This window comes from Chanodichthys erythropterus, chromosome 2, assembly GCF_024489055.1.
Source record: "Chanodichthys erythropterus isolate Z2021 chromosome 2, ASM2448905v1, whole genome shotgun sequence".
Classification (NCBI taxonomy): Eukaryota; Metazoa; Chordata; class Actinopteri; order Cypriniformes; family Xenocyprididae; genus Chanodichthys; species Chanodichthys erythropterus.
The window spans coordinates 32,836,749-32,849,283 of NC_090222.1; the positions used below are offsets into that span (position 1 = coordinate 32,836,749).

The window sequence follows — 12,535 nt, forward strand, 5'->3', positions numbered from 1 at the left end:
GTGGTGCTGGAGGAACTAACCAGGCTGGTTCCAGTGGTTCTGGTGTCCTGGCTGATTGCCAGGGTGGTGGCGGAGGAACTGACCAGGCTGGTTCCAACGGTTCTGAAATCCTGGCTGATTGCCAGGGTGGTGGCGGAGGAACTGACCAGGCTGGTTCCAACGGTTCAGACGGCCTGGGCAGTGGCGGCAGGGCAGAAAGCCTGGGCGGCGGCGATAGGGCAGAAGGCTTGGATGATGGCGGCAGGACAGAAGATCTGGGCGGCGGCGGCAGGGCAGAAGGCTTGGACGGCGGCGGCAGGGCAGAAGGCTTGGACGATGGCGACAGGGCTGGCCAAGGGTGCTTCGTGGCCGTATCAGGGAGAGCGGAGTACTCAGGGACGGCAGCGGGTTCAGACTGGAGCTGCTCTGGGACGGCAACTTGTTCAGACTGGGGCTGCTCAGGGACGGCAGCGTGCTCAGACTGGGGCTGCTCTGGGACGGCAGCGTGCTCAGACTGGGGCTGCTCTGGGACGGCAGCGTGCTCAGACTGGGGCTGCTCTGGGACGGCAGCGTGCTCAGACTGGGGCTGCTCTGGGACGGCAGCGTGCTCAGACTGGGGCTGCTCTGGGACGGCAGCGTGCTCAGACTGGGGCTGCTCTGGGACGGCAGCGTGCTCAGACTGGGGCTGCTCTGGGACGGCAGCGTGCTCAGACTGGGGCTGCTCTGGGACGGCAGCGTGCTCAGACTGGGGCTGCTCTGGGACGGCAGCGTGCTCAGACTGGGGCTGCTCTGGGACGGCAGCGTGCTCAGACTGGGGCTGCTCTGGGACGGCAGCGTGCTCAGACTGGGGCTGCTCTGGGACGGCAGCGTGCTCAGACTGGGGCTGCTCTGGGACGGCAGCGTGCTCAGACTGGGGCTGCTCTGGGACGGCAGCGTGCTCAGACTGGGGCTGCTCTGGGACGGCAGCGTGCTCAGACTGGGGCTGCTCTGGGACGGCAGCGTGCTCAGACTGGGGCTGCTCTGGGACGGCAGCGTGCTCAGACTGGGGCTGCTCTGGGACGGCAGCGTGCTCAGACTGGGGCTGCTCTGGGACGGCAGCGTGCTCAGACTGGGGCTGCTCTGGGACGGCAGCGTGCTCAGACTGGGGCTGCTCTGGGACGGCAGCGTGCTCAGACTGGGGCTGCTCTGGGACGGCAGCGTGCTCAGACTGGGGCTGCTCTGGGACGGCAGCGTGCTCAGACTGGGGCTGCTCTGGGACGGCAGCGTGCTCAGACTGGGGCTGCGGCGCTGGCAGGGCAAGGCGCTTCGGTGGCGCCGGCAGGGCAAGGCGCTTCGGTGGCGCCGGCAGGGCAAGGCGCTTGGAGAAACAAAGAACAACCTCTAGAGTGGCCTCCAGGCCTTGTAGGATGGAGGAAGCCCTTCTCCTCCTCCTCTGCTTATGAGGGTGAGGCGGTGGCACACCCAAAATGAACTCACTAGCTGGAGCGGCCTCTGTAGTAGACCCACTGGCTGGAGCGGACTCACTGACTGGAGCGGACTCACTGGCTGGAGCGGACTCACTGGCTGGAGCGGACTCACTGGCTGGAGCGGACTCACTGGCTGGAGCCTTCCTCCTCCGTTTCCTTCTCTTCCGTGTGGGAAGCGAAGATTCAGCGCCCACCTCCTCAGTGATCTCAAGAACGGACTCACGAGCTGGAACGGACTTACTGACTGGAACGGGCTCTGAAGTGGACTCACTGACTGGAACGGGTTCTGGAGTGGACTCACTGACTGGAGCGGGCTCTAAAGTGGACTCACCGACTGGAGCGGGCTCTGAAGTAGACTCACTGACTGGAGCGGGCTCTGAAGTGGACTCACTGACTGGAGCGGGCTCTGAAGTGGACTCACTCACTGGAACGGGCTCTGAAGTGGACTCACTAACTGGAGCGGACTCACTGGCTGGAGCGGGCTCTGGAGTGGACTCACTGGCTGGAGCGGACTCACTGGCTGGAGCGGGCTCTGGAGTGGACTCACTGGCTGAAGCGGGCTCTGAAGTGGACTCACTGGCTGGAACGGGTTCACTAGCTGGAGACTTCTTCCTTCTCCTCCTCCTCCTCCCTTTACCGGGGTGAAGCTGAGGCTCAGTGCCCACCTCCTCAATGCTTTCTGAAACGGAATCATGGGCTGGAGCATGCAAACTGCCTGGCTGACTCAGTGAGGTCCATTCCCTCCGACGGCGAAGATATGTGGCGAACCTCCAGAAATCTAAACTCCGTAGCCCCTCCATCTCACATTGAGGCAGAGGATCGTCGAGACAGCAATTAAAAGTATCCTTCAGCGCCGCGTCGTTATATCTCAGCCCCACCGCCATCGTCCAAAAGACCTTGGCGAAGCATCCTACCTCTTCTCCCTCCTGGCGTAGAGCCATCACTGCCCCAAGCAGTGCCACACGCTCCCTGCAAGTGGCTGACGGAATAGTCCTCATGCTGCTGGATCCTTATAATGGTGGTTCGTTCTGTCACGGTGCACATAAAAAAACAAGAAGATAGGATCCAATTGCAGCGGTTGTTTATTGGGGAATCCAGAAACATATATCCAAAGCCAGGCAAGGGGTCAAAATCCAGAATCCCAGTCCATAAAACAAAAAGCCAGAGAAACAAAGAGCACGTAACAAAAAAACAACGAACCACAACCAGGGACAGACACAACTGAGATTAAATAGACAAACACTAATTAACAAACACAAAACAGCTGGGTGCAATGATGAATGGTAATTAGTCCAGGGAGTGTATATGGGAAATGTAGTTCATGAAATGAGTGAAACAATGAGTCCGGGAAGGAGTGCCCTCTAGAGGCTGAAGGCACTCTCACAGGTGATCGTGACAGGGGCAGCCGTAGCATTTTTTTTTTTTTTAATCTTTAATCAAAATAACTTCCTCTTGCAGCAACATTCTCGGATTTCTTCTCTTCTCCATCTCGGAATGGACAAAATCAAGTCCCGCCCTACATTTTTTTCTTGTTCGATAAGCTGTTTCACTAAGATATATGTTACAATAGGTAAAAAAAAAATAAAAAAAATCACAACTTCCGTTTCATGTCGACTTTAATGTTTTGGAAAGAAGTATCTTATACTTGCCAAGGCTGCATTTATTTCATACAGTAAATTAAGTGAAATATTATTACAACTAAAAATAATTAATTTCTATTTTACATTTTCAGAAATAATTCTAATATGATGATTTGCTGCTCAAGAAACATTTCTTATTATTATCAATGTTGAAAACAGTTGAGCTGCTTAACATTATGGAAACCTTGATTTTCCTGGATTCTCTGATGAATAGAAACTTCAAAAGTACTGCAATTATTTGAAAAAAAAAAAGAAAAAAAGAAAAAGAAATACATTTTTTTGTAATATTATAAATATCTTTACTGTCACTTCTGATCAATTTTATGTTTCCTTGCTGAGGAAGGAGCTGAAAATAATGCCTTTCACTGAAATATCAAATTTAGTTATGACTCCTGCATCCTGGCATAGCTTTCTTTGCAATGGACATATAAAATGCTACCTTAAAATTTGGCTAAAGGTATAATAGATGGCAGGATAATTATGGCATGATGACTTAAAATGCAGTTCAGGTAACAGACCATTTGGTTTTGGAACAGAGCTAATGTCTGCAAGAGAACCTTTTCACCTCACACATAATACAGCGCTACTTGACACACAATTTGTTCTCTCTTCTGTAAACCCTTTCATTTTTTATTCCTCTGGTTTCCCTCTTTAATTAGCATGTCTCGCTCTCTCTGTGTCTGTCTCGTACAATGGATCAGTCCATTAAGCTTTACATGAGAAATGAGAACCATTTTCTAGTCATGTGACAGTGCCATATTAAAATGTTTGTAGGGCAGGGTGTGTGTGAAGAGGGATGGATTGGTATGGGATGGGGAATTGTGGGGCTTTCCTTATAAATGATTCAAATCCCAAAGCAATTAATGCTGAAATCTGTTATCAGCCTTTACCTTCACATTTCACAAAGAACTATACACTGCAGCTTTCCACCACTGCATCTGCATCTGGTCAGACACACGACAGGTTTTTGATTTTACTGGATACTGTGATGTTATTATTTTCTTTGGTCATTCTTGTCTTTTTCATATTATAAGGAAAAATATTAAATATCTTAATAAATAACATTATATATAACAATATATATAACATTATGACCACTGACAGGTGTAAATTGGCACCAGGATGCACTATGGGAAGAAGGCAAGCCAACAGAGGCAGTGTGATGCTTCGGCCAATGTTCTGTTGGGAAACCTTGGGTCCTGACATCCATGTGGATGTTACTTTGACACGTACCACCTACCTAAGCGCTGTTGCAGACCATGTACACCCTTTCAGGTTAACGGTATTCCCTGGTGGCTGTGGCCTCTTTCAGCAGGATAATGTGCCCTGCCACGAAGCAAAAATGGTTCAGGAATGGTTTGAGCAAAACAACAACGAGTTTGAGGTGTTGACTTGGCCTCCAAATTCCCCAGATTTCAATCCAATCGAGCATCTGTGGGATGTGCTGAACAAACAAGTCCGATCCACGGAGGCTCCACCTCGCAACTTACAGGACTTAAAGGATCTACTGCTAACATCTTGGTGCCAGATACCACAGCACACCTTCAGGGGTCCAGTGGAGTCCATGCCTCGAGGGGTCAGAGCTGTTTTGGCAGCAAAAGGGGGACCAACACAATATTAAGAAGGTGGTTGTAATGTTAAGCCTGATGTATATTATCAGACATTTTAGGATTCTAAATAAATTTGTATGATACATTTTCTATAATAATATTTATTATCCTGAACTTAATGTGATGACAAATTGGTAATAATTGCAAAAAAAAGTAAAAAAAAAAAAAATGAATATATAAAGAACAAAATCACAGTGACAGATGCAGTTTAGCAAAGAGACAGAGACTGACTCATCTTGTACATGTTGCGAGTAACATAAAGTCCAGTTCTGTTTGTCTCAAATATGCAAGGAAAAATCATTTAATTTAATATGCAGTTTCATAACAAGTAAGAAAAATTTATTGTCAGCAAATTTTCACCCACTATTGTAAAATAAGTGTGGGGAAGGGGAGGTGTTGGGTGGGAGAATGTAGCAATTGGAGGCTTAGATGGTGCATGTGTATATAATGGTCTGTGTGCAACGGCAGCTCTTATCATCAATCACAATGTTTCTTTTCTCTGACATCCCACTTTATCACTCTCTCTTTATCTTCTCCTATTCTGATCCTTTCTCAGTGCTCAGTCTTTCTGTCTCTAGCCCCCGGTTTTGTCCTGTCCTCTAGTAGTCCTTGAATCAATGTTTTGATTTCTGTCTTGCCCCTCTCTGCATTTACCACAGAATGAGACTGTAAACACAAACATTTCTTTTCTGTTTCGCAAGTTAGAATGCTGCAGCTCCATAAATATCCTGCTAATCACCTGGTTTAGTGAACAGCTGTTGAAGATGTGTGTTTCTGTCTTTAAAGGCTGGTTTGATGTCATACTGTGATTGTCCTGGTGATGAGCTCACGGTAACTGATCTCACAGTCAGAGCTTCTGCTGGGAGACACTTTCACCCCTCTCTCCTCCTGCGCTCGATCTGTTTTTTGCTACATTGCCGGTTCCGATCATTGCAAATGTATCATTTGGCTTGCAAAAAACTGTGTGTGCACTCGCAGTGAATCTCTCAGCCTGGTTTGTGAGCTCCTTCTTGGGAAACCACACACACTGAAGTGTCCTTGAACACAACTTACTGTGAGTTGTGATGTATGAAATCAGCCGTGGATCTCTCCGCAGGTTAACTGTGTTCATGACTCTCTGTGTTGGAACACAGATTCCATTCCAGATTCTGTCCTCTGTTAGATAAGCAGTGTACATGAGTGACGTGAGTGTTGATTTGATCTGATCATTAAATGTGTGATGCCAGGATCAACAGGAGTGATGTGTTTGGGAGGATGATGATGAATCATATTTACTGTGCTCATATTCCCTTTAGACAGTCTATTTTTCTTCTCCACAAATTTATGTAATAATTTTTTTAAAGTTTGAATAGCTTATTTGTTCATTCAAATAATTTGTTGGTATGCTAGTATCTATCTATCTATCTATCTATCTATCTATCTATCTATCTATCTATCTATCTATCTATCTATCTATCTATCTATCTATCTATCTATCTATCTATCTATCTATCCATCCATCCATCCATCCATCCATCCATCCATCCATCCATCCATCCATCCATCCATCCATCCATCCATCCATCCATCCATCCATCCATCCATCCATCCATCCATCCATCCATCCATCCATCCATCCATCCATCCATCCATCCTTTTAATCTTTTTATCGTAGGTGTGCTATATATTTTTGCAATGACATCATTATAGTATTTGCATACTGAAATCTGATTAATCTTTCCTCTCTTGCATCTATTTAACCATATAACTTCCTTTACATTGCAGATAGTTTCTGAACCAAAGCCTAAAATCTAAACTTATATGAAACTTTTATTTTTTCTTCTTTACAAGCACTGGTATTTTATGGGAAATGCAATCAATTTTATGATTTCTGTGAAGATTTAAGAATAATATTTAACAAATTCTTAGAACAGAATTCAGTGAATCCACTAATAATGCAGAGAACATTTAACATTTTGCCAACTGTGTACTTCTGCTCTTTTTTGCAGTGATCTTCTATCATCAAATTACATTGAGAGGCACATATCAGAGGAGGGGAATTCAGTTGTCAACAAAGTGAGTATAAACTCTATTTTGTTTTAAAGGTGCCATCAAACGTTTTTTTTTTACAAGATGTAATATAAGTCTAAGGTGTCCCCTGAATGTGTCTGTGAAGTTTCAGCTCAATATACCCTATAGATCTTTTTTAATTCATTTTTTTAACTGCCTATTTTGGGGCATAATTATAAATGCGCCGATTTATGTTGCGGCCCCTTTAAATGCTCATGCTCCCCTCCCATGGAGCTTGCACTTGCCTTAAACAGTGCATAAACAGTTCACACAGCTAATATAACCCTCAAAATGGATCTTTACAAAGTGTTCGTCATGCATACTGCATGCATGCATCGGATTATGTGAGTATTGTATTTATTTGGATGTTTACATTTGATTCTGAATGAATTTGAGGCTGTGATCCATGGCTAACGACTAATGCTACACTGTTGGAGAGATTTATAAAGAATTAAGTTGTGTTTATGAATTATACAGACTGCAAGTGTTTAATAATGAAAATAACAACGGCTCTTGTCTCCATGAATACAGTAAGAAACAATGGTAACTTTAACCACATTTAACAGTACATTAGCAACATGCTAACGAAACATTTAGAAAGACAGTTTACAAATATCACTAAAAATATCATGTTATCATGGATCATGTCAGTTATTATTGCTCCATCTGCCATTTTTCGCTATTGTTCTTGCTTGCTTACCTAGTCTGATGATTCAGCTGTGCACATCCAGATGTTTTGCCCTTGTCTAATGCTTTGAACATGGGCTGGCATATGCAAATATTGGGGGCGTACATATTAATGATCCCGATTGTTACATAACAGTCGGTGTTATGTTGAGATTCGCCTGTTCTTCTGAGGTCTTTTAAACAAATGAGATTTATATAAGAAGGAGGAAACAATGGAGTTTGAGACTCACTGTATGTCATTTCCATGTACTGAACTCTTGTTATTCAACTATGCCAATATAAATTCAATTTTTAATTCTAGGGCACCTTTTAATTAAGACAAGCATGTATTTGAAAGGGTTTATACGAGAAAAATTAAGGCATTCAAACTCAAAGGCCTGATTGGTGAATTCTGGAGCTTAAAAATTCCCACAGATATTAGGTTCATAACTTAAAACAAGAGGTTCTTCCACATAGAATAGTAGTCCCAGTTTATTCAACTTACAAGAAACATTTTACTGAACAATTAATGAAAATGCCTTGACCCTATTTTTCCCCTTTATGTCTGTGTGTTTCACTTTTGGGACAGTGAATATAGTCTAATCTGATCTGTCTTTGTGCCACACTGGGACTCTCAGCTTCATTCTGTCAGCGTACTGAGACTCTTTCATGTTCAGATGGGACACATCACACCCAGAGCAGAAGGTGTTTGCTTGTTTTAGCCCAGTGGCAGATTGTTCCTGTCACACACTCACACAGGGACAGGGATACTGTGTCCTGTTTGTGTGCTGCATGTTAGACACCATCGTATCAAGGTGTGTGTTTTATATAGATTATGCATAGTGTGCTGCATTTTAGACACCATTATGTCAAGGTGTGTGTTTTATATAGATTATGCATAGTGGATTTGTTGGGCTTCTCAGTTATTTTTTAGAAACTCTAAGAAGGGTCATATTCGATGATTGAAATTCAATATAGCCCCTTTAACATCTTTTATGTATTTTATTAGTTACTGATTTGAGGCCTTCAGTGAAGAGATTCAAATCCGCATAGTTCACTACCCAGCTGTAGAGCCCGAGGAAACTGTGTGCATGTAAGGGTACAGGGGGCTCTTTAGAGCCTGTGTTGTTTCTAAGGATGAATGAAAAAAAAAATAGAGCGGTTCTGTGAAGAAGGAGGGAATAACAGAGGGATAGATGAAGAGGCAGAGGATGAAGAGAGAGAGAAAGAGAGCCACTGAACGAATTCTAGAGCAGGAGCACAGATATATTTAGCTTCATCTCCCCACTGCAATAGTGAACAGCCTATTAGTTTAACTACAGATTTAGTATTATATGAATAATACAAAATGCTATCATATACTGTATATATGCCATTCAAAAGTTTTAGATCGGTAAGAGTTTTTTAAATGTTTTTAAAAGAAGTCTATTCTGCTCAAGAAGGCATATATATATATATTAGGAAGTATAGGAAATATATTAGGAAGTAGATAATCTATAATCTATAAAATGTGCAAAGTTAATTTATGGTATGTTTTGTGGAAGCTGAGATGAAAAACAACATTCTTGAGAAAACTGCTTTGGACTGAAAATAGAACTTAAGATTTTTATAAAAATACAAATAATAAACAAATAATACAAATAACAAACACATTACCATTACCATTCAAATGTTTGGGTTTGCTAAGACTTTTAATGTTTTTGAAAGAAGTCTATTTTGCTCACATGGTTGCATTTATTTGATAAAAAAAATACAGTAAAACAGTAATATTGTGAAAGATTTCTATTATAATACAATTTAAAATGTAATTTATTCCTGTGATGTCAAAGCTGAATTTTCAGCATCATTACTTCAGTTTTCAGTGTCACATGATCCTTCAGAAATCATTCTAAAATACTGAACAGTTTGCAGCTTAATACTTTTGTGGAAACTGTAATACATTTTTTTTTCAGGATTCTTTGATGAATATAAAGTTAAAAAGAACAGCATTTATTTGAATATATAGTAAGTCTTTACTGTGACTTTGGATCGATTTAACGTGTCCTTCCTGAATAAAGTATTAATTTCTTTCTAAAAAAAAATCGTACTGACCTCAAACTTGAACAGCAGTGTATTTTATAAAAATCAATTTCAGGCATCTTCTCATGTTAAAGAAGATCCCGATCCCTTGATACCTTCCTACTTCTGTATCCTATATGAGAAGGCAGCATTTTCATATTTTGCCTGTCTCTCTGTGCTTATAGGCACTGATGCATTCTGGGTCATTAGCCTGAAAGGGGCTGTCTCTACAACAACTGCACTCTTCAGGAATGTCTCACTCTGTGTTTCTGTGTGTGTGTGGTAGAGACGGCCCTCTTGATTTGCTGAGAGCTCTTGAGGACAGAAAGTGCTACATGTGGAAAAAAGAGGCAGAAATGCTCCAGAACAAGCTGGAGGAAAGAGAGCAGCAGAGGAATGGATAAACCTCAAAGTATGAAGCTTTTTGTCCAGTGCAGAGAGAAAGAAAGAGAAAGGGATGGAATGAAATTGATCTGCTGGTAAATGCTGCAGCTTCAGTCCTCTGAGAAAAAGCAGGAAGAGAAAACCTGCAGCCCTAATGGCAATCGAGCACTTACACTAAAAACATTTCATAAATAACAAACACACTCAGGAATACTTTTACGAATTTCTGATCGCTTCAGTACAAACAAAAGTTTTGACATGTTTAAATTCAAACATTTAATGTCAACATGAAATCAAAATGCACCATGTTTACTTTCTTAATCCATGCTCTTAGCCTTATTGGTGATATTTCTTATACATTGGTGATAGTTTAGTATACATTACATTAATATTTAGTAACCTACATTTTAGACACAATTTTGCCAGTTACTTTTGTCTGTTTATGATCTGCCAATGTAAAAATGCCAAACAAAACGACAAAAGAATTATTGCGTGTCTCCAAGCAACAAGTACAAGTGCCATTTCCTTCTTAAATTAATCAACAACAAATCCAGTTTAATGAGTGATTCAATGACTTAAAAGCTACAGTTAACAATTTCTGAGAAACGCTGTTGATGTTTGAAATCACCAAAACAAACACACCTCTACCCAAAAGGATTACAGCCCTATCTTAATAGCTCCGCCCACAAATTCACGGACATGCAATGCAACACAAGCACCTCCCCCCTATTGAGTGGACACGCCCCTTAGCCCTTGCTGATTGGCTACAGGTGTTTTGGTGCTCGGTCTGATCCACTTTCAACAGCGTTTCTCAGAAATTGCACCTTTAATGGTTAAAAACAAGTCAGTGATTTCCTCATAAAAACAGTCACTTGTTACCACCTACTGGCGTAAGGCGTAAAAAACAAATCTCTACCAGTATTGCAAATGTATATACCTCATCTCATTTTCAAAATATGATTGTTCAACAGCTGCATCACATTATGCAGCACTTCAGTTAAAAACAAAACAATAAATCTAGTATTATAAAAGGGATGTTTTTTCTGATTGGATGAGCCACATTCAAAGCTCATATTAACAGTATGTGCTGTTTTTGATTATTGTTTGTTTCTCTCTGCAGGGTGGAGAACACTGTTACTACCATGGGAAAGTACGTGACATTCTGAAGTCATATGTGGCACTTTCAACTTGCCATGGATTACAGTAAGTCCCTCTGTCATTGTGCTTCATGTCTGAATGAACACGCAAACACACACAGGTTTACAAAAGCAGCGTGAAAGGCTTTAGTTTTGACTGCACACTGTTTACTTACAGTTACCCACAGTTTGTCTCTTTCTAAGACACATTCATAAATAAACACGTTAGCAGGCCAAAGCTGTGATTATCCCATTTAACAATTAGAGCTGTACATTACAGCATGCTATTATCCTCCTCTCATATCACACACTAATGCTCTCAGCACTCTTTGTGGCTCTCTGTGTGTGTTTTTGTCATTATCTCCTGTATTGATGCTTTAATGCTTGTTGCATTTCGTCTGGCCTTGTGCTCTACTATTGCATGGTGAAAATGTAATATTTGTTGTGTTTGTAAGATTTATGTTTGTATTATTGGCAACCTGCTGTGTTCTCTGCATAGCTGAAGTAAACCTAGCTGTGTTCCTGAGCTGCCCGTGTGCCTGAGGAGAGTTGAGTTAGACTCTATAGAGCATTACACGCATATATACACACACACACACGGAGAGACACACACACACACACCGCCTCTCTGTGTGGCCCTCTGGGATAGCTCAGTTCCTTCCGTCTGTATTTTTAGTGTGAGAAGAAGTCAGGTCAGATCCATCTCTCTCTCTGTCTCTCTCTCTTTCTCTCTCTCTCTCTGTATGTGAATGCACAGAGTCAGGTCGGATGTAGCTCAGAAATAGAGCATCAGCGCTCTTTACATTCACACTCATCACACTCAAACATTTACAGCCTAAATAGCTTCCCTTCAAATGTGCATGATATCTGATTGTTTTAGTACCTGGTTCACTAAAGGAATTATACAAATCAGCATGGCCATGTACAGACATTTTGGGGGGCAGGTGCTCAAGTAAGAAAAAAGGGTACTCCTCTCATAATTATTTAATTACTATAAAAAATGCATTAAAATGAAATTAGTTACATACATAGAACACCTTTAAATTACTTTCAAACTTCCTCTTTTATTTAAATAAATAAAAATGTCTTTTGTTGGCATATATTTATGAAACTGAAACTGCCAGTAGGTGGTGGCAAGTCTTAATATAGGGCTTTTCACAGTTAAAATAGTTAACCCTGGGTCATTCTAAACCACGGGTAAACAGAATCCTGGGTTATCGTGCTTCACATTTCACACTGCTCATAATTACCTGGGGTTATCAATTAATCCTGGGTGTTCATAAGCTTACGTTTCACATTGATTGTACATTCCTAAACCCTGGGTTAACGTTCTTATATGCATATTTGTGGTGTCAGTGTCATTGATTGGATAAACGCAGCACGTGACCTGTTTACATAGCGCTAGCATTGAGCATCCTCGTATTGCCGACTGTACAATCGAGTTTATACTGAATGGACATTTCAGACTATTCATTAAAGGTAAGAATGAAAGGGTCTCTTCTTCACTCAAATTATTGTATTTTCTGTCAGCATTTGACATTTTTCCT

The 12,535-nt window shown here is 42.1% G+C and overlaps 1 protein-coding gene across 1 annotated transcript in view; it reads left to right on the forward strand.

Moving 5' to 3' along the window:
- Window positions 1-12,535, forward strand: part of adam22 (ADAM metallopeptidase domain 22) — an 83,635-nt gene that overhangs the window by 16,570 nt on the left and 54,530 nt on the right. The window contains exons 4-5 of the mRNA XM_067410564.1: window positions 6,684-6,750; window positions 10,973-11,055. Coding sequence (XP_067266665.1) covers window positions 6,684-6,750; window positions 10,973-11,055 — 150 coding nt within the window. The remainder of the gene's footprint in view (window positions 1-6,683; window positions 6,751-10,972; window positions 11,056-12,535) is intronic.